This window comes from Choloepus didactylus, chromosome 8, assembly GCF_015220235.1.
Source record: "Choloepus didactylus isolate mChoDid1 chromosome 8, mChoDid1.pri, whole genome shotgun sequence".
Lineage (NCBI taxonomy): Eukaryota > Metazoa > Chordata > Mammalia > Pilosa > Megalonychidae > Choloepus > Choloepus didactylus.
In genome coordinates this window covers 145,987,029-146,010,240 of record NC_051314.1, presented here as the reverse complement: position 1 = coordinate 146,010,240, position 23,212 = coordinate 145,987,029, and the positions used below count along the sequence as shown (strand labels likewise).

Sequence of the window (23,212 nt, the reverse complement as noted above, 5' to 3'; positions counted from 1 at the left end):
AGATACTCTCAGTCCCATGATGCCGGGTCCACATTCATCCCCGGGAGTCATACTCTGCGTTGCCAGGGAGATTTACACCCCTGGGAGTCGGGTCCCACGTAGGGGGGAGGGCAGCGAGTTCACCTGTCGAGATGGCTCAGTTAGAGAGAGAGAGGGCCACATCTGAGCAACAAAGAGGTACTCAGGGGGAGACTCTTAGGCACCATTACATAGAAGTTTATACTCTCCTTTGTGGTAATGAGCTTCATAAGGGCAAGTCCCATGCTCGAGGGCTCAGCACATCAAACCGCCTGGACTGGCTTTTATAAATGGGGGGGTTCCTAGGTTACAACTTTACAGTTCTGCAACCATAAGAGTATATGAACTAAGGTATAAACAAGAGGATACCTTCACTGGAAGGATGGCTGATGGCATCTGGAAAACCTCTGTTAGCTGAGAAGGCACAGAGCTGGTGTCAGCTGATCACAGGTTGTATTTCAGCTCTTCTCTCAGCTCCTGTGCATACTTGGTTCTTTCTCCCAGGAAGATTCTAAGTGTCTGGAGATCCTTTCTTAGCATATCCCAAGGAAAACTTTGGGCTTCATCTCCCAGCCCAACATCTCCAAACATCCTTGTATCTGCATCTCCAAGTGCAAGTGTCAGCCCACAGCTCTCCAAAAGTCTCTATCAGCTGCTGTTCCAAATATCCTGCTCAGCTGCTCTGAGCTCCTTCTCTTTGTGAACTCTTTTATAGGACACCAGTGTTTAAATCAAGACCCACCCTAAATGGGCAGGGTCCGTATTCTCCAAGGAAATAATTTAATCAAATGTTTCACCCACAGTTGATTGAGTCACATCTCCATGGATCTGCCATGATCCATGGAGATGTATGGATCTCCATACATCTGCCCGAACAAGACTGGATTACAGAATATGGCTTTTGAGGGGACATAATATATCCAACCAGCACAATGCCCCTAATCTTCCTCTTTCAACCATACAGTCATCTTTGCTCACTGTACTTACAATATTGAGCTACCATCACCCAACATTGTGTTATACATTTCTGGATCTATACAAATCAATCCTGTTGAATATTCTATATTCCTTCAGTATCAAGTGCCCAATTTCTACCCACATTTTTTCTTCTTATATCTTCATTTCCACACTCTTCTCCAAACCGCTCTTTCCTATCATTTCCAGTCTGTCTCCTCTATTTCTTGTAGAGGAGATCTCCAGTTCACATACTCTCTGTGTCTGTTTACCTCTTAATATTTTAAACTATCCCTCAATTTGATGGATAGTTTTGCTGGAAACGGGATTCTTGTTTGGCAGTTTTCATCTTCCAGTATATTGAATATACCTTACCACTGCCTTCTTGCCTCCATGGTTTCTACTGAGGTCTGCAATTAGCCTTACTGAGCTTCCTTCACATGTGATGGGCTCTCCCTTGCTTTCAGAAATCTTTGTCTTTAGGACATCTGACAATGTAATAAGTGTCTTGGATCACATCTATTTGGATCAATTCTGTTTAGGGTATGCTGGACTTCTTGGACCTGTAATTTTATGCCTTTCTTAAGAGTTGGGAAATCTTCAGTGATTATTTCTTCTATTATTCTTTCTGCCCTTTTTCCATTCTCTTCTCCTTCTGGGACACCTATAACACATATATTCATTTGCTTCAGGTTGTCATTCAGTTCCCTGAGTCCCTGCTCATATTTTTCCATTGTTTTCCGTATCTATTTTTTTGTGTGAATTTCCGATGTCCTATCCTCTAGTTCATGAATCCTTTCTTCTAAGTCTACTGTTATAGGTCTCCATTTTGTTTATCTTTTCTATCATGCCGTTCATACCCATAATTTGTCATGTTTTTTCAAGCTTACAAAGTCTTCCTTATGGTCACCCAGTTTCTTTATAGCTTTCATCCGTTTTGTCACATTTTCTTTCACCTTGATTTGATTTAGATGACTTGTTTGAGCATCTTTAATTACTTATTTCAATTCTTGAATCTCAGCTAAGCCGTCAGTTTCTTTTTGTGTCTGGCTCATATCTTCACATTTCCTGGTGTGGGTTGTGATTTTTTGCTGTCTAGGCATGATTTTCTTGATTAGTTTATTCTGGAGGTTTCCTCTCTGTTGCGTAGGATTTTCTTCGATCTCTCATTTCTCTCACTGGCCAGTGGTCAGATTGGCTCTGCCTCCCATTCTTCCCCTCCAAATCAGATACCCATCATGGTCTGCCACAGGGATGAGAGGTAGGCACTGAGCACCCCAGGAAGTTTATTGTGGTAATATGGATCTGCTGGCTCCCAGTGATGCTCTGTTTTCTGCCAACTAGCAAGGCCTGGGCTCATTTTAGAGCCTGGTTTTAACAGTTGGGTTATCCATATATCTCAGCCAAAACAGGGCTGGGTTTCTGTGCAGGGTAAGTAAACCAGCTCCTGTGGTCCTAAGAAAGGGTCTGGAGCAACTTTTAAAAAATGTTTCTATTCCCTTGCATTTTCTGGACTATCCAGCAGATGGTGCTGTATAGTAATTTAATTCTCCTCAGGGCTGCACTGCCTCTGAGCACAGGCTGTGTCTACACAGGTGAGCTAAAACTGCAGGACACCTAAGTCTCAGTTTGTTAGCTAAAATCTGGCTCAATGCAGGGCTACACCTGAGGCAGAATACTTCCTCAGCTCAGTACTCCAGCCTTCCCCAAAGCAAGGAAATGGCAGCTGGAGCTGCCATCAAGGGTGGAGCAAGGGCTTTCAGATCCAGGACTGGAAACAGTCTCTGTCCACATTTTCTCAGTCCCTTTGTCCCTCACTGACCTGGGCCTTGAAATGTCCTTCCCTGTCCCCCAGGTCTGCAAACAGGGTATGTCTCACTGTTGTGAGGTTTTAAAATGTGTCCCTAGTGGAAGAGGTCTTGTCTGTTGATTCTGTGCCTCTGAGACCGAGAGAGAGGGGAGAGGACCAGCTGGTCTGGGATGGAAGAGTCTTACCAGATATTTCTTCTTTTTCTTCAACTTGGTATTTCCAGTGTCCTTGTCCAGTCTACATTCTTCTCTAGAGTTTGAAACAATTCAGAATTGTCCTTTTTTGTTGAATCTTGGGAGAATTTTCAGTAGCTGTATGTCACCATGTTGAGGATATCACACTCCATATCCTTCAAATCCATTCTAATGGGTACATTAGATCTAATTGGTGTGACCTTTTGGGAATTTCAATTGTGCAATGACCCAGCCCATTCAAGGTGGGTCTTAATACTTTTACTAGAATCCTTTAAGAGATGATAAAAAGACAGAAAATTCAGTCAGAGATAAAAGCTTCAGAGAAGCAAAAACAAAAACCAAAACCAAAGACTAAAATCCTCAAGGAAGCTCATACCAGGCCACTAGAAAGATTTGAAAGCAATGAAACATGGGAGTGCAGGACCAGCAAATGCCAACCATGTGCATTTCTATCTGACAGAGGTGGCCCAGATACAGGCAGCCTGTCTCCAGAATCCATGTATCATCCTGTTGATGCCCTAATTGGGTCATTTTCATGGCCTAAGAATTGTAAGTTGTAAATTAATAAATCCCCATGGTAAAAGCCAATCCATTTCTGGTACATTGCATTCCAGTAGCTTTAGCAAACTGAAACAACATCCATTGCAAAAGATCAGTTGTACGAGAACACAAACAGGACTTCCACACTGACCATGTACCCAAGTTGCTATGATTGCCTACTGGAATCACCACAGGATGCAGAAGCCCAACTCAGATTCAACAATGAGAGAAATCATGAGGACACACTCTAGGAGAGATAGATACCAAAGGCAGAGCAGTCTTGTAACTCTTGATAATGAGCTCAGGCCACACAGCACGGTGTGCTGGGCTATATCAGGTGGGGATTAGGCCCTGAAGACAGTGGCAACTCAACCACATTAGATTGGTCTTCCCTAGTCGGGTTCCAATGGTAACTCACAACTTTAGACAAACTCTAGGTACTGGAAAGCAATTCACATTCATGTGGATGCTGGGACCCCCACTGCAGCCTTGGAGAAACATGGACTATGTCATCTGATATACAAGACTCCAATCAGATTCAGGTATCTCATTTACAGCTCATGTGACCCAGCAATTGGTGTGCTCCCATTGCATGGTATTGGTCTTTCATCCTTCCTGTGTTTTCCAAGCAAATGAGACAAGAGAACATAGGAGTGAATGACTCTGAGTACACAAAGGCCATAAGGAAGAACTTACTGAGTTGTACCCCTCTGTCAGAAAAGCTACTGAGACATTGGAAACTCCATTCCAGTGGAAGGGAAACATGACAACAGGTTACATGGAATGAAGAACTATGGGATTTTAGAGCACAAAGCTCATGGATGAATCCCAGAACTACTCCTATGAAAGACTTCTGATGTGCTATAGGGGCTTGATGGAAATGGAAAGAATTACCATCAAGAGCACCAACATCCTCCTGATATTAGAAATCCCCATTATATCCTGGGTTCAGGGTAGTCAGAACCCTTACCCAGGCAGTGCCCAGTGACAAAGTATCATCAAATAGAAGTAATAAATGCAGGACTGTGCTCAGATACCCAGGAAGTAGAATGCTTTCATGAAAGGCTGGCAGAGGTGCCCATTAAATATGAGCCTGTTGCAATACAGGGACCTTTCCTCCATGCATTGGAACCCAAAGGACCCTGACATATGGACACCCCACCAGATGCTCCATGCTGGTTCACTCATGGGTCAGCCAAACTGGTCATTGGGTAACAGCCACTTTCCATGGCCTTCGGTAGATGACATACCACCCCTGGCACTGAAAAATGGGACCAATGGACTGAAGTGTGAGTGGTCCTAATAATACTGGAACACCTGGATCTAAGTACCCCCATGTACACTTACTGTCTCATGGTGGAAGCCATCACCAATGGCTTAGCAGTCAGATCAGATTGATGGACAGAACGCAATTGCAGAATGAAATATTCCCTAGTGTAGTGAGGGGACCACTAGAAACAAGTGGTGGTGTGGAAAGGCACCAAATGCATTACTTATGTTTATGGATATAACAAGGGTTCTATGATGATAGGTATCTTTGCAATGAAATAGCCAATGAGGATACACCAAACTGCTTTTCATAACCAATGAGGCTTGAGAACCTGGTGGAAGAAAGGCTGATTGACTTCTGGAAAATGAGGCTAATGGACTTAACCTCAGTGATATGAATGAACTAGCTGAATTTCCCATGAGAGCATTTGCTGTAGGTGGATCCACCATGGAACTAGACATGCAAACTCAGATGCCATGAAATTTGGGGCCTTGAAACATGGATTAACTCTCCCAATAAATTTCTAACATAGAGATTGAATTTTATTTTTACTTCAGATTCTATGATATTCCTAAAATTAATAATGGCCTCTAATTTCCTTTTGGAAATTTAACAGTAGCTTCTATATACTGAAACATGTCATCTGCAAACAAAAAGTTTTTTTCCCCAAGTTTTATTTTTCTTTCCACCGTGACTTATGACACCACATAAGTCCACCACTATGTCTAAACGTAAGAGAAATTATGAGAAAAAAATAATCTTTTCTTGGTCTCTAGGGTAAAGCAATCAGTCTTTCAATATTTCATAAAATATAAGGTACAGTAATGAGAAGAGAAATACTTCTAGTGTTCCCAATTTTACTAGGAGAAAATTCACAGTCTTCTAAAATCATATTAGCTGTAAAGTTTTCATATATGCATGCTCTGGATCATAATTTTTCCAAAATTAATGTCAAGTATTGGATTTCCACATCTGGACCATCTTAACAGCACTGCCTAAGGGCCCTGCATTATTTTAGCATTACCTCTTTGATTATTAAGATGATTATTTAAGTGGGTTCTGATATTCCCTAATGGGTCATTAGTGGGGGGAAAAGGGTTTTATCTGAATCTATGCTTGACTCAGTGTACTGTGTGCAGGACCCTCTCACCCACTGATAAATACTGTTGCTACTGAGATGAAGTAATGTTCCCTCTAAGGTAAAAAAACAAACACATCTACTCCTACCCTTCAGATATTTAATCATTGGCTTAAAAAAATGTTCATCATTGATCCATTAGAGGCAACAACAGAAGCATATTCAATTATTCTAGAAAACCAAAATCAGACTTCACATTCTATCCCCACACCAACAGCATTTCCACTACTGATGTCCATAACCCAGTCACAAAATATCCAATAATTTGCCCAATGCCCTCAAACATTATCCCTCACAGAGACACAATCTCATAACAACCTCCTAAATTTCTGAGTAAATGATCTCCCCTGAGTTTATATTATTCTCCATCATGAAATTTCTGGATCTCCCCCAAGGGGTATCATCCTTCTAATAAAAATTTTTCCTCTTACTTCAGGTTTTTATGACTCCCATTTTATTTCATGTCTTTGTGGTTATTCCTAAACTAAGCATTTTTTTAGCATACTAAGGCTTGGTTTTCACAAAAACAATGATAGGGTACAGTACCCTTGAATGATAGGTACAGTAATTACAGACCTAGTGTTTCATTCCTACAGAGCTGACTTATTTTACTTATGTGTAGTGTGAGTCCTATCATTCCATCTAAAGTCAAATTATTGACTGAAAATTTTCTCACATCAATAACACTCAGGGCTTCAATCAAGTTTGAATAATTTCATGTTGTCTAAAGTTAGAAAAATTAAAGTCTTCCCATATAGATTACATTCTTATGACTTCTGTACACTATGCATTCTCTCATGTTGCCTGAAGGCAGAATTTTGAGTAAAAGCTTTCCCACATAGATTACATTCATAGGGTTTCTCTCCAGTGTGAGTTCTCTCATGTTCTCTTAGGGTATCGCAACGAGTGAAGGCTTTCCCACAGGTATGGCATTGATAGGGTTTCTCCCCAGTGTGTGTTCTCTCATGTATTCTAAGATAACAATACTGACTGAAGGATGTCCCACAGATCTGACATTCATACGGTTTCTCTCCAGTGTGTGTTATCTCATGTCGTCTAAGAGAAGACTTTTGACTGAAGGCTTTCCCACATACATGACATTTATGGGGTTTCTCTCCAGTGTGAACTCTCTCATGTATTCTTAGGTTAGAACAAAACTTAAAGGCTTTCCCACAGGTATGGCACTCAAAGGGTTTCAATCCAGTGTGTATTCTCTCATGTTGCCTAAGTTTAGAATATTTACTGAAGGTTTTCCCACAGGTATGGCATTCAAAGGTTTTCTCTTCAATGTGGATTCTCTCATGTCGTATGAGATGACAATATTGAACGAAAGTTTTCCCACAGGTATGGCATTCATAGGGCTTTTCTCCACTGTGTGTTCTCTCATGTCGTCTAAGAGAAGAATTTAGACTGAAGGCTTTCCCACATACATGACATTTATGGGGTTTCTCTCCAGTGTGAGCTCTCTCATGTTCTCTTAGACGAGAACTACGAATGAAGGCTTTCCCACAGAAATGGCATTCATAGAGTTTCTCCTCGGTGTGTGTTCTTTTATGTAGTCTAAGATAACAGTATTGACTGAAGGTTTCTCCACAGGTATGGCATTCATAGAATTTCCCTCCAATATGTGTTATCTTATGTTCTCTAAGATAAGAATTTTGACTGAAGGTTTTCCCACAGGTATGGCATTCATAGGGTTTTTCTTCATTGTGTGTTCTCTCATGTCGTCTAAGAGAAGAATTTTGACTGAAGGCTTTCCTACATATGCCACATTTATGGGGTTTTTCACCTGTGTGAGCTCTCTCATGTTCTCTTAGATGAGAACCATGAATGAAGGCTTTCCCACAGGTAAGGCATTCATAGGGTTTCTCTCCAGTGTGTCTTCTCTTATGTATTCTAAGATAACAATATTGACTGAAGGTTTTCCCACAGGTATGGCATTCATAGGGTTTCTCTTTAGTGTGGGTTCTCTCATGTCGTATGAGATAATAATGTTGACGGAAGGCTTTCTTACATATATGGCATTTATGGGGTTTCTCTATAGTGTGAATTCTCTCATGTTGTCTGAGATAAGAATTTTGACTGAAAGCCTTTCCACAGGTATGGCATTCATAGAGTTTCTCTCTAGTGTGTGTTCTCTCATGTTTTCTGAGAGAAGAATTATTACTGAAGGTTTTCCCACAGGTATGACATAAATAGGATTTCTCTTCAGTGTGGGTTCTCTCATGTTGTATGAGATGATAATGTTGATGGAAGGCTTTCTCACATAAATGACATTTATGGGGTTTCTCTCCAATGTGAGTTCTCTCATGCTGTCTGAGATAAGAATATTGATTGAACATTTTCCCACATATATGAAATTCATGGGTTTTCTCAATAGTGTGAGTTCTTTCATGTTGCCTAAGACCAGAATAACTATGTAACATTTTCCCAGATAGGTGACATTCATAGGGTTTCTCTGCAGTGTGGGTCTCCTCATGTTGTCTAAGTTGAAAAAAACTAATGAATGTTTTCCCACATAGAGGGCATTCATATGGTTGATTTCCAGTTTGACTTCCCTTGTACTTTCTGTGGCCAGAGCCTTTAATAAAGGCTTTAGCACTTCGATGGCATTCATCTAATTTATTTGCTGTGTGATTCTGTTGATGCTGATTAACAGATAACTCATCACTGAGGTCTTTTCCAAAAGGTTTGCTTAAATCTGGTTTCTTTCGCATGGGAATTAATGAATGTAGAGTCATTGCGGATCTGAGAGTGGAATCCTCTTGCAAGTAATTACATTGAAAGGAAATCTTTTGAGTATGAGATATCTGTTGTAAAGAATTAGATGAGAGATTATAAAACATTTGTCCATATACATCAAATTCTTCATTTCCCAACAAATTTCTCAACTAATCCTTCAGTGATTAAAATGTTTCCCATGTTAGTTTTATATACACATCAATCAGGTTTTTATAAGAACTCAGTTTAGAGGTTTATGTTCAGTTTAATGTTTCTCTAAATTCAAACTATAACAGATTTTTGTTAGATTAGCATTTAACCCTGGTATCTATTTGGAAAACTAGGGTTCACACCAATGAAGCTTACCGATGACATGATGTTAGAATTGTCTTTCCTGCTGGTAAGTTGCATGAATACTATTTCTTGCTTTTTACAGCCGCTTTTCCTGCCTATAGTTATTGGGGGGAAAAGCACAATAATTTGTTAGAGTAGCATTATGGGAATGAAAACATTGGCATGTCCCAAATATCCCTGTCAGTATGTTCAAACACTGACACTTGGCTGGAAAAGAATATCAAATTAAGGAATACCTTAGGCACTATGACATTAAAAATCAGATTTTCAGGATTGAAATGAGAGAAAAATAAAAAGTTGGGATTTCAGAGAAGTAAAAAGGGAGAAAATCTTACAAGAATAAGACCAGGACGAGGCTTAATTCTAATAGTACACGAATATCTCTTTCCCAAAGCCAGACACTTGAATAGAGCGTCACAGTGTATACAATAACCCAAATGAAGAAAATCCTCCCCCTTATGCTTGCTTATGTTTCAGAAACCATATCTCACTTAAGGAAACTTGAAATTGATACTTCCAAGGACATACTAACTGTTCTTGGGCCTCTCTACTATTGATACATACATTCCTAGAGCTCACCTGGACTCTGGTTTTGGAGAAATTCCTTTCCTTCTCTCCACACCTCTTCTCCTTGTGCCAACTGGGAAAGTACATCTGATGTGCAGACCTGATATCCTGTGTGTATGGAAAAAGATATCTGGATTTTGAGTTGAGAGTTAAAAGTGAATTATCAAGTCCCAGGCAGGCTACCAAAGAAAAAGGTAAGCATTAAGTCAGCAAAGCAAAAGTACTTTGAACACAGAACACTATTTCACCATCAAAAGAATAACTCTTGACCTTGTTCCTATTGCAGTGGGGACCTCTGGTTGTTGCTGCCCATGCACAAGTTCAAAGAAAGACTGCAGAATATGCTATATTATAAATGGGGAGGAACTGTTTCCACAGTTTATTATTTTCAAAAATAATCCAACAAGCATAGACACCACCAAAACAATCTAAATTCTACATGGAAAATGATATATATGGTCTTTTTACTATTGTGTTCTGAAGCCTCAGCATAGCTCTTAAAGCAGAATACTTTTTTTCAAAATGTCTAGTCACCTATTTATCCATTCAAAAATTAATTCATTGACTTATCCATCACTGCACTGAGTATTGGAGATTGAGATTTAAGAACTACCCTAAGTTTTGGTCAAGAAGATTAAATGATATGGAGGTGAAGCAGATGTAAGTAAAAAATTAGAAAACATTTTATTTTAGTGGTTTTATGTGTTTAAATGTAAACGCAATATAAAATATAAAAACAAAAGAATATAAAAGTCATACAACAATATTGAGAAGCTGATCCAGATACTTGAAATAAATAGAAGATGGCATGCAGTATGATAAATATATAGGTAGATAACAGATGACTGAAAGATACATATTAAGAATAGATAAATTTTCAGAGACTCACCTGCTGAGATGAGATGACTGATATTCTCCAGCATCACATCTCTGAAAAGCTTTCTTTGGGATGTGTCTAGCAATGCCCATTCTTCCTGGGTGAAGTCTATGGCTACATCTTTGAAGGTCATTAACTCCTTAAAATATCAGAAATTTGGGTTCACCAAAGCCATTCTTACCAAAATCCTGATGCTAAAAGTGACAGCACTGATGAAGCAAAGACTGTTGATAAAGCTGACAATCTGGAGTTCAAGATCACTCTCAATGCTGAACTGCCATATGCTTTTCAGATACACTCACAGTCACATAGACATTCTGTATATAAACAACTCCATTGTAAAGAATACCATATGATATATGGTATGATATACACCTGGACATTTCCCAAAAAACTTCCAATTATGACTTCCTGCTGCTGATTCTAATACTTGTTCTAGAGCATCCATAATAAAATACTCTTTTTCACCAATTTCAAGTAAATTGAGACTCATCATAAGGTAACAAATATGCATAATATATCACTTTAAAAAATGACTATGGTTAGATTATTCCTGGGTATGGATGACCTCATTTTCCTCTCATTTCCAGAATTGTTCAACATTGTCATGCAGTTAAACATATCCAATGTGCTAATGCATGAAGTACTTTCAATCTAAACTCACTGGTCTATTATTCATTAAAATGGCAGGGGACTTCAAAGCAATATCTAGAATTCTGGAGAAATGAAGAGTTTTCATACAGAACTCTGGGTCAGTAAGCACTGCCTCCCTCAATTCTACATAACTCAGATGTTTGTGATATAGTTGGCTCAGGATCACAAATCAGGGACCCCTGAAATGGTTGTACTGAAAAACAGCCCTAGTCTGACCATTCCTGTGGTAGGAGACCACCCATTTCAACATTTTCTGGGGCCTATAACACCTCTTCTCAATGTCCGTCTTATATTTTCATTTCATCTATGTGTTCAAGATCTTAAAGTCCCTTCATTGCTTCTGGACGCTTGGAATCTTGAAAAATTTTCACAGTGCCATAAGTTTTATTCTACCTAAGGGAACAATACTGCCACACATTGCATCTGTTGATAAAATCTGAATTACAGCTGATTTACAAATATTGAAGTTGGGCAACTGCAAACAAATGTAAGGAAAATCCTAGTTTCCTTTTATTTGAATATTTCAAAATGTGCAAACCTCCCCACCTGCTGGCAAAAGTGGTGTAACTTCAGTTAAAAAATAATTCCCTACTCACCTGTGGTTGCATTGTCAATAGCTCAGCTGACAACTGTCTTTCTCTGGATTTTCACTCAAAGTGAGACAAGCAATAGGTAAGCAAAGCTGAGAAAGGAGAGAGAAGTCTTCAGACTCAAGTTCTGACCACAATTTCCAGACTTGTGTGTCATGAATCCCAAACCCTTCACTTGGGAGTAAACCCAGTCTAATCAACAGGAACATGAAGTATCCTCCAGGAGAAATAGGGGAAGGTCTGTCCTAGGGTCAAGTCACAGGAGTTCCTGACTTCTCTAGCACATAATGAAGATATGAATACCTTAATTTTATAGATAAGAAAATCATTGAATTGTATGTTAATTATCCCATGGTGTTCAGAGACTTTTAATTTCCTCTCTGATTCCAAAACACAGGAACTCCTGACCCATGTCTCATATGGAATTAGTTCTCCACCATCAGAGAAGGCAGTCTGGAATTTCTCATAGTTAAGATTGGCTGATGAATTAGCATTGGTTCTCCAACATCTATCCCTGTCCTGTTGACTCTCCCTCCCTGCTCTAACCTGTACCTACCCTTCTGGGGACACCTGTCCTAAATCTTGGTTCTTTCACATGTGATGTAAACAATGTAACACTGCCAAAATTGAGTTCTAGATCTCAGCAAAATGGATTTGGATATTGTTCCAGTTTGCTAATGCTGCCATTATGCAAGATATCAGAAATGGACTGGCATTTAAAAAGTGGATTTGGTTACAAATTTACAGTCCTAAGGCCATAAACGTGTCCAAACTAAGGTATGAACAAGAAGATATCTTCACTGGAGAATGGTGGATGGCATCCAGAACACTTCTGTCAGCTGGGAAGGCACGTGGCTGGCATCTGCTAGTCCTTTACCTTCTGTAGGTCAAACTCTGGTTTCCATCACTTAGCTTAACATTTCCAAGAATCCTTCTGCCTGCATTTCCAAGTATGTCTCAGCATTAGCAATCATCTGGGTTTGCTCCTAACATCACTGTCAGCTCCCAAGTGTCTCTTAAAGGAATCCAGTCACTTAATTAAGATGCATGCTGACTGGGCAGGGCCACACCTTCATGGAAATATCTAATCAAAATGTATCACATATAGTTGGGTGAGTCACATCTCCATGGAAACCTAATCCAAATATCCTACAAGATTGGATTAAAATTGGCTTTTGGGGGACATAACATATCCAAACCAGCACAGATATGAACCAAGAAACTGAGTATGGGATTGAAATACTCAATGTCTTGATCAATTTGGATCCCATTATGCAAATCTAATCATGAAAATTGCCTGCATCAGAATAGGGAGAACTATATATCATTGTCAAGTCCGACAATCCTCATAGGATAAGGAGGCACAAAATGCAAAGAATGAAGAGATTTGGGAGAAAATCTATTTGCTTGGTCTGATATTTTTGGGAAATGGTAGCTGAAATGTTTTTCTATATTAATCATCATCAGCTGCAACATCCCACACTTCATTATATATGTGAATGGAGATGTAAATTTGCCTCTAAAATATTATTACATGCATTTCATGCATCAATAGTGATAATGTGTCATAAATGAGGTAGGATTAACTTACCCATTTTTAGCTGAAGTCCCGAGAAAAAATGGTTGTATTAAATATATATGGACAATTACATATTTTTTAAAGCTTAATCCTCACACTAACTTTGAAGATAAAGGTTAATTTACTTTATATACTTCCTGAGAACAGTATTTCTGATATTCCCATATTTATCCCATCAATAAACATCTGAGCACTTATCAGATCTGTGGCCACGGGAGGTGACTCTAATGATCTGGTCTATTACTGCATCTGACATAGCACATTTCTAAGCTATTGCTTTAGGTTGAATTGCAGTCATGATTCCTAGTGCTTTCAGATATACTTTGATAACTGAATTCTTCCACATTCTGTAATCACTTCAAGTCATACAATTTTTGAATCTCATATAGTCTTATATTTCATATTTCTTTCAGTGGATAGATTAAACTCTTAATAATCAAATGAATGATGTAATTTGACAAATCACCTTGGTTTAGCACCAAAATCTCTACAATTATTCCTGCATTTAGATCCACTGGTTATTCTTTCTCTCTCACTGAAGGGGTAAGTTACCCCTGATTAAGTTGACTGTCTCCAACTGATCTTGCCTTTCCTATTTCAGAAACCATATTAATGATTAAAATTGAAATCTTTACAAGCAACCTCTACTCTTATCATACTCAGTCCCCTCATGATTTCAACTCATTTTCTCTATTTTACAACAAAATGTTCCTGTATGAATTTCCAGTCTCATGCCTGATATACTTTTCCTCCCTCAACCATCAAACCCAATGAGCACTTTTACCCTTTCCTCACACTGCTTCAAATGAAGACTTACTAGCATCACTGACGATTCCTCTTAAATACATCATGCTATCAGCTCTAATGAGATCCTCATAAATAAATCCAGCCTGTGGGTCCCAGTATATCAACAGGAAACAAAGAACTGGAACATAACCTCCTTTTGTTAACTTTCTTTTGCTAGACTTCTCTGACCTCTCAGTCCCCTGAGTGTATTCAAGCTATTCTAGTCATGCTTTCCTCTTGTATTCTGCAAGGTACCCTCAAACAATATTAAAACATCTCAAGACTTAATTTTATCCTCTCCTCTCCCATTTCTAGAGTTTAAGAACCTAAGGAAGTAAAAAATGATGTACGATAAGATTTAAATATTTGATAGAACAATATATAGAAATTCACAGTATTTATAAAATGGAAATGGGTAAGGCCAGCTCACATCTCACTTTCCAGATTCCAAAAATAACAGGGAATATTGAAGTCAACTCAATTCTAAGGCAAGTTCCACAGAACACTACAACTTTGCTCTCTTCCCAAAGTTCGGAACTATTCTGATTATTTGTCTATGGAAGAATTCAGCCTGTATTTGCACTCTCTTTGTATAGGGAAAACTATCTAATAAATCTGAGTAACACATTTGAGGGAACAAACACTGATTGCATGAGATACCAAACTTAACCATGGATTCATATCATGGGGAAAATACTGTTCACCTTGATTGAATTTACAAGATAAATAAAAATTAAATACTTATACAATGTTGAAAACAAACTGATTTTAAAAGCAAATTAGTTAAATAATTTGCAGCTCATTTTTATAACAGGAAATATAGAAGTCCTGGAGATACAACAGGGAACTAGATTTGCTAGTTCTATATGGACAATGAACTAGAATTCCCTGAAGGAAGGCTGGGATTAAAAATAAAGGGAAGATGAGGAAAATGAAAATTTGTGGTAAACATAAATGTGACAAATATGAAGCAAGTTACTGAGATGGAAGATGGGGGAGAGGCTATAAAGTACTTGCTAGGACTTGTTAAAGATGTTTACTAACTCCCTCAAGGTCCACTTCATAAGTCTTTTTTTTACAGAGGTAAAAATTAAAATTCAAGTACCTACCACAGTGTACTACTACATACTTTCTTTTCTTACTAACAACTTGAATTTATACTTGAGTGGAATTCAAGGGTTCATTTACATTAATTCCCTATATTGAGAAGATTTTAAAATCTGAAATGGTAGCAAATATCACTAGAAAAACACTGAAATATATAAGCCTATCCTGATGTATATATAAAAGTAATTTTCCTTTAATCAAAAAGGCAATTGTTTTCTTATGACTATTTGCAAATTTAATACAGAATTTTCCCCTACTGCATTGCATATTCTAAGGAAATGGACTTCAAAAGCCACCTGCACAATGAAAACTCCTGGGAACTTTAACAAATTCTAGTGCCTGGGTCCTATAATCAGGGATTCTGATTTAATTATTCCTGGGTATGGCCTGAGTGTTCAGAGGTTGAAAAGTCCAGGTATGATTCCAATAGGGATCAAAGTTTGAGAACAACTTCTCTAAGGAACCTGAGATCTCAAACAGTGCTTTGGGACTCACAGTGTGTGGTAAGTGGATCAACAGCATTAGCATGTCAGTGAGTTTGGTAGAAAAGCAGAATCAAAGGCCTGATCCCAGGCCCAGGGAATTGGGATCTGCATTTTTACAAGAGTCCAGAAGATTCATAAATGCAATAGCCAGCAGTGGTTCATAGTTAATTTCTGTCCCAGAAGTGCTTGGGAATCCTGTATTTTATGAATGATTGTTCTTTAAACCCACAAAACAAAATAAAATACATTTAAAAATAATATGGACAAAAAATAAAGGGCAATTAAGAAATTCCCACATTAATAAAAGCTCAGAGAGTGTTAGCAGCTATCCACCCTACAAGAAATGCAAAAGGAAGTTCTTCAGGTTGAATAGGATGGACTGTAGACAACAGATTGAACTTACATGAATAAATAAAGATCGCCAGTAAAGGAAATATCATGGCAAGTATAATTCCATTGCTATGGTTTTTTTTTTTGGGGGGGGGGGGGGCTGTCATAATTCCACTTTTTACATATTACAGGATCTAAAATACAAATGTATGAAAACTAATGATTAATCAATGGTTTTGGAATTATATAAACAGGTAATTTGTGACAATAACTTCATAATGGTGAAAGGATGGAAGGGTATAGGAACATATTATATGTATAATATGGAAGTAAAGTTGATACAAAAACAAATGAAATTGTATGAAGTGTGCAAAATTTAAGTCCATGGTAACCTGAAAGAAAATAGTTCAAAAATAAGCACAGGAAGAAATAAGAAGTGTTTCCAAAGTGGTCAATATACAAATGGACAAAGGATTTGAATAGATATTTACCCAAGGAGGTTGTATAGATGGCCAATGAGAATATAAAATGACACTCAATATCACTGGCCACTAGGGGGATGCAAATCAAAGTCACAGTGAGATATCAATTCACAGCCAGTAGGAACACAATTATTTAAAAAACGGAAAGTAACAGAGGTGCTGGTGAGGACACAGAGAAACAGGAATCTTAATGTATTCATGGTGGGACACAGATGATGCAGCTGCTGTGTGAGAACATTTCCATGGCTCCTATGGAAATTGGGTATAGAAATACCATTTGACCTAGCATTTGCAATTCAAGTTATTTACCAAAAGAATTGAAAGCAAGGACCCACACGGATATTTGTACTTCAAAGTTCACAGTATTATTTAAGCAGCCAGGGGGCGGAGGCAACCCAAGTGTCCAAAGCATATGAATGCATAAACAGAATGTCATCTATACATTCATTAGAATATTGTTCACCCTAGAGAGGAGTGAGGTTATGATGCATTCTGCAACAAGGATGAAGCTTGAAGACCAGAGGGAAAGATATTGTATGATTCCATAGCTACAATGAGCAAATCCTACACAAAGAAGATAGAGAACAGGTGGCAGGTGGCAGGAAGAAGGAGAAAGGAATAAATTCATGGTGGATGTAGAGTTTTGTTTGAGGTGATGTGAAATTTTGGGTAATATATGGTGGTAAGTGAAGCAAATCATTTTGATTTTGGTACCTAGACTGCGGCACTGCTATTGTAAACACCAAAATGGCAAAAATAGTTTTGGAGTTGGGTAATGTGCAGAGGCTGCAATTGATTCTGTTTGATAAAAAAGGCTTAGATGGCTTTGAAGAGAATGTTCATAGAAATATGGATGGTACAGGTTTGATTATGGCTCATTAATGGGATTATAAGTATCAGTGATGCATTGAAGGTGAACAAGTTTGTAAATAGTTGTTTAAAAGCATGTAACCCACAGAATACCACCACAAACCTAAATAAGCATTAGCATGATATAAGGTAGGACACTGGTGCAGAGGGTTAACAACAGAGTGGTATGGAAAAACTACCCATTAACTATTAACAACTATATTTAATAGGAATATCTTACCAACTCTACACTAATAGTAGGGATGAATAATTAGCTGATGAGAGCTCTGGGATGTATTATAACTGTTTAAAGTTGAGAGTGATGATGTACAACTAAGTGAACATAATGTAAGAAACTGACCATTTATCTTGGGATAGAATATATATTAAGTGAAATCAGGAACACACTACTTAAGAAATCAGCCCCTTGACTTGAGGCTTGCTCTTGTGAAATCTAGGGTTCTAAATAGGAGGCTGAGCTCTCCTATAATTATGCCTAAGAGGCACCTCCAGGGAATCTCTTTGGTTGCTCAGGTGTGGTCTTTCTCTCTCTAAGCCCAACTTGGCAAATGAATTCATTAACCCCCCCACCCCACCTCACCTCGCCATGAGGGACATGACTCCCAGGGGAATGAATCTCCCTAATGATGTGGGACATGATTCCCAGGAATGAGCCTGGTCCTGTCAGCGAGGGATTGAAAATGCCTATTTGACCAAAAGGGGGAAAAAAGAGGTCACAGTGGCTGAGCGATCCCAAATAGAGTCGAGAGGCTACCCTACAGGTTTCTTTCACGCAAGGTCTAGCTAGATATTGCAAATGGCCACAGTATGTCATGCCCATACCAAAAGTAGTCCCCAAATGCCTAGGTCCCTACCTGAGATTATAAAACATGCACTCACTAAGTTTTATCTTTCAGAAACTTAAAACCACCGGAGTGTTCCTATACCAGACAAGACCTAAAATCCAGAAGCAACATCCTCTTTATGATAAACTATCAGCTGCAACCCCCTTCCCCACACTGCTGACACCCCCACTCAATATGCTCACTGCCGAGACACCTCTGTAGATGGAGAAAGAGATATTAAGTGAGAAGAAGAGGTAGCAACAATCAAGATAAGATTTAACAAAGGCCTATGAACACTGAAACTTTATATAATTATATATACATTTTTGAATGCTTGGTGCTGGAATGGCTGAAGGGAGGTAAATGACATGGTGGAACTGTAGCCTATAGCATCCTTTGGCATTAGCTCTATAGCTGCTTGTTGAATTGTGCCTCGAAGGTCTTCACCTTTCTGTAAACAGTGTACTGCATAATTAGGAAAGAAATGAAACTGTGAAACTGTAACTCATAAAAATTTTTAAAATTACCTACATGACTGCTTGACAAGCTGTAGAGAAATTTCTGTATGCATATTTTACAATAATGTAAATGGCTGAAGTTGTGGAACTGTGACCCATGATATTCTTTGAAATTTGCTAACTACTTGTGAAATCATACTTTGTCATGCATATATGTTAAAGTTTACAATAAAAATGCTAATAAAAATAGGGATTTAGAGCCTTCTCCACACAACAGCTCTTCAGACATCTGAGGACAGTGCTCACATCTCACCTGCCCCACAACCTGAACCTCTTCTTTTGAGTTGAATGTGTGACAAACTGTAGCATAATATTGGGCAATGCCAAGATGCAGGGCAGACCAGATCCGGAAGGATTAAAAGTGAGACTGTCATGAGCTGGAACTGTCATGAGCAGTCATCTCCCAGATGGAGAAACCATGCCAGCTGGGCTTTCAAGAAGAGAGTCTGCCTGAGGGAGAGGACATGGTATCCCAGGACAGAGGCACAGCCCCCCAAAAAGACATTTCTTTAATGTTTGTTTTTCTCAGTGACCTTGATTTTTCTTAATACAAAACACCCACCCCCCCTCACCCCCCCCACCAAGAGAAGGGTTCTTTGATCCACCCCATCTAGAGTCCAGGCTTCTCCAACTTCTCCGGGGTCCAGTGAAAACCCCCCAGCTCCAAACACTCATTCTGGTGACTTCATGTTAATCTGTCTAGATGCAGTGCTACACAGCAGATTGAAGGTTTGGCTGAGCAATTAAAATCTTCATGCCACCACCCCCCCCCCCACCAAATATGAATGTTGAAGTTACTTCTGATGAAGCTTTAGGAGGAAATGATGCAAATGTTATTGGAAACTGGAGGAAAGGTGATCCTTAGTTTAAAATGGCAGAGAACTTGGCAAAATTGAGTTCTGATGTTGGATGGAAGGCAGAACTTAAAAGTGATGAGCTTGATTATTTAGCTGGTATTTCCAGGCTAAGTGTGTAAGTGCAGCCTGGTTTGTCATTGCAACTAACAGTAAAATGCAAGAGGAAAGGGATGGGCTGAGAATTGAACTATTGGGAATAAAGAAGAGAAATTGATTGTTTGAAAAATGAGGCCCCAGAGAATAGTGCTCAATATGAGGGTTTCATTGAACATGGATCCAGTCAGCCATTTCAGTGTAAATGAGTATTGGAGGTACAGTTATCCAGAAATTATCTGTGGAAAATCCTACTGTCTGATGGATTGGATCCCTGTGTACAGCATGCAAAATCAACAAGTTTTAAGTGAGATCTTCATGAATGGAACCACTGACAACCTTGGCCACCAGCCTGTACTACAAGGGACAGAAGAAGGACAGATTGAAGGAAAAAATCACTTCAATGACAGAACCATGAAAGCTGAGGCTTGCACCAAAGAAGAGAGCCAAGATTAAAAGAAGTTAATCCTGTTACTGGAGATGTTCATAAATGGAATGAATACATAAAGATAAAGCCCTAGAAGAACCCGAAGGCAATGAATTCTGGAAAATAAGGGAGAAACCAACAGACATCACTATCTGCCTTGTCATGTGGCAAGAGGAGGAAAGGCTCACAGGCAAGTGATCTTCAGGAAGAAAGCACTGGCTTGATGATGCCTTGAATCTGAGATTTATATAGCATAAAATATAAAAGTCCCTCTGTTTATATTTATACAGCATAAAATATAAAATTTATATAGCTATAAAATTTATATAGCATAAAACAAAATATTTTATTAATATATTAATATAATATATTAATGTATTATATTAATATAATATATTAATATAATACATTAATATATTACATTAATATATATTATTAATATATTATATTTTATATTTTATATAGCATAAAATATAAAATTTATATAGCATAAAATATAAAAGTCCCTCTGTTTAAACCAAAGCATTTTATGCTATCTGCTTTGAAAAGCTTAGGAAACAAAAATAGACACCAAATATACTAATATATGCATTCTGGAATTCGCAGAAGAAACAGCAGAGAGAATATTCAGAAAACTAATGGCTGAAAACTTCCCAAATTTAATGAAAGATCTGTATATACACAGAGATGCTCAGTGAATGCCAAATAAGATGATACCAAATAGAATCAAACTGTGACGTTATATTCAAATTGTTGGATGCAAAGATAAAGTTCCCAGGAAAAAGTTAAAAAGAATAAACACATAAAACTGTACTACAGTGGGTCATAATGTAAACTATTGACTACAGATAATATTATAATTACCTATCTAACGATTTTATCTTAGCATCCCTCCTATTGTACTGAAAGTCTGGGAAGGAGGGATTGGTAATGGGTGATGCTGGATTGGAAAGCACTTTAAAAAAGCCAGAGACAAATGCCCATAAGGGGCTGTTAAAAACTGGTCTACTCCTCCTCCCAAATGCCTCAGATTTGGCCCTCTCTAGCTAAGCCAACTTGGCAGGTGAAATCATGGCCCTCCCCCCTACATGGGATCTGACAGCCAGGGGAGTGAATCTCCCTGGGAACGTGGAATATGACTCCCGGGCAGGAATCTAGACCCGGCATCGTGGGATGGAGAACATCTTGACCAAAAGGGGGATGTGAAAGGAAATGAAATAAGCTTCTGGTAGAGAGATTCCAAAAGGAGCCGAGAGGTCACTCTGGTGGGCACTCTTACGCACATTCTAGACAACCTTTTTTAGGTTCTATGAATTGGAATAGCTAGCAGTAAATACCTGAAACTATCAAATTACAACCCAGAACGATTGTATAAAAATGTAGCTTATGAGGGGTGACAATGTGATGGGGAAAGCCATATGGACCACACTCCCCTTTGTCTAGTTTATGGATGGATGAGTAGAAAAATAGGAGAAGAAAAAAAAAAAAGGCACCCTGTGTTCTTTTTTAATTATTCTTTTCCACTTTAATTTTATTCTTATTAATTTTGTGTGTGTGGTAATGAAAATGTCAAAAATTAATTTTGGTGATGAATGCACAACTATACAATGGTACTATAAACAATTGAATGTATGCTTTGTTTTGTATGACTGCATGGTATGTGAATATATCTCAATAAAAATGAATTAAAAAAAAAGTGATCTACTCATTTAAGACCCTTAGAAGATGTCATGGTACACCAGTTATAGGGAGAGAAGTAAAAAACAGAAGATGATAATCAAACATTCCTTGCTGCCTCCTATGGTGGCAGGGGAATGGAGAGCGACTGAGAAATGACAAAATGTCAAATTAAACCAAATGATTTTACACTTACTTACAGAAGTGAATAGAGGCAGAACTGATGTGAATCTGTAAAAACTGGGGACTAGAAGCAAATTAAGACTTTTCCTCATATAGGCTGAAACAGCTTCAGCTGTCATTTGTCACTTGTCATTAACAATGAGGAAACACACAAATTGACTTATAATCTCCAGTTAAAGGTGCTATTTAATGATGTCCATAACCACAAAATAAATACAGTTGATACAGCTGCAATGCTTTCAAATGTCCTAAGACTACATGCAGTAGAACTGGTAATTTAAAATAGAAAAGTCACTGGAAAGTGATATAACAGTATCACTTCATCAATTTTAATAGAAAAACAATATCTGTATTCATTGGGTAATCTGAATGTGTGTGGGGGGGAGAGGGTATATGAAAACTGTACCTTCTGCATGAATTTTGTCTAAACCTATGAGTTCTATATTTAAAAATGCCAATTAAATATCCTATATCTGGCAAAACTGTCTTACATTCAGAGATAAACAACTGCTGAGGGAGTTTGTAACCCCAGACTGGCCCTGTAAGTGATGCTAAAGAATAGATTATAGACAGCATCCACATGAAGAAATAAGATCTCCAGTCAGGATAAAAAAATGGATAAATATATAAATGACAATATATTGAATTTTGGTTTGTAGATCCACTTATGCCTACCTGATCTAAAAGACAAATGCAAAAAAAGTAATGATAAATCTGTGGTATTGGGTACATGTTCTAGCTTGCTAACGCTGCCAGAATGCAAAACACCAGAGATGGATTGGCTTTTATAAAAGGGGGGTTATTTGGTTACACAGTTACAGTCTTAAAGCCACGAAGTCACTGGAGGATGGCCAATGGTGTCTACAAAACCTCTGTTGGCTGGGAAGGCATGTGGCTGGCGTCTGCTCCAAAGTTCTGGTTTCAAAATGGCTTTCTCCCAGGACATTCCTCTCTAGGCTTCAGTTCCTCAAAAATGTCACTCTTAGTTGCACTTGGGGTATTTGTCCTCTCCTAGCTTCTCTGGAGCAACAGTCTGCTTTCAATGGCAGTCTTCAAACTGTCTCATCTGCAGCTCCTGTGCTTTCTTCAAAGTGTCCCTCCTGGCTGTAGCTGCTCTTCAAAATGTCCCTCACAGCTGCACTGAGTTCCCTCTACCTGTCAGCTCATTTATATAGTGCCACTGATCAAGGCCCACCCTAAATGGGTGGGGCCATGCCTCCATGGAAATATCTAATCAGAGTCATCACCCCCAGCTGGGAGGGGCACAGCTCCAAAGAAACACTCAAAGAAATCTAATCAACACTGAT

At 38.5% G+C, this 23,212-nt stretch overlaps 1 protein-coding gene across 2 annotated transcripts in view; it reads right to left on the bottom strand.

Annotated features, from left to right (window-relative positions):
- Positions 1-1,697: 1,697 nt before the first annotated feature.
- The window catches only part of LOC119541372 (zinc finger protein 596-like), a 66,562-nt gene continuing 45,047 nt past the window's right edge, over positions 1,698-23,212 (bottom strand). For both annotated transcript variants that reach the window (XM_037845237.1, XM_037845238.1), the window contains exons 3-7: positions 11,694-11,779; positions 10,456-10,582; positions 9,579-9,674; positions 9,012-9,094; positions 1,698-8,734 (exon numbers count right to left, since the gene is read on the bottom strand). In XM_037845237.1, the coding sequence (XP_037701165.1) occupies positions 6,692-8,734; positions 9,012-9,094; positions 9,579-9,674; positions 10,456-10,582; positions 11,694-11,705 (2,361 nt within the window). In that variant the 5' untranslated portion in view covers positions 11,706-11,779 and the 3' untranslated portion in view covers positions 1,698-6,691. The remainder of the gene's footprint in view (positions 8,735-9,011; positions 9,095-9,578; positions 9,675-10,455; positions 10,583-11,693; positions 11,780-23,212) is intronic.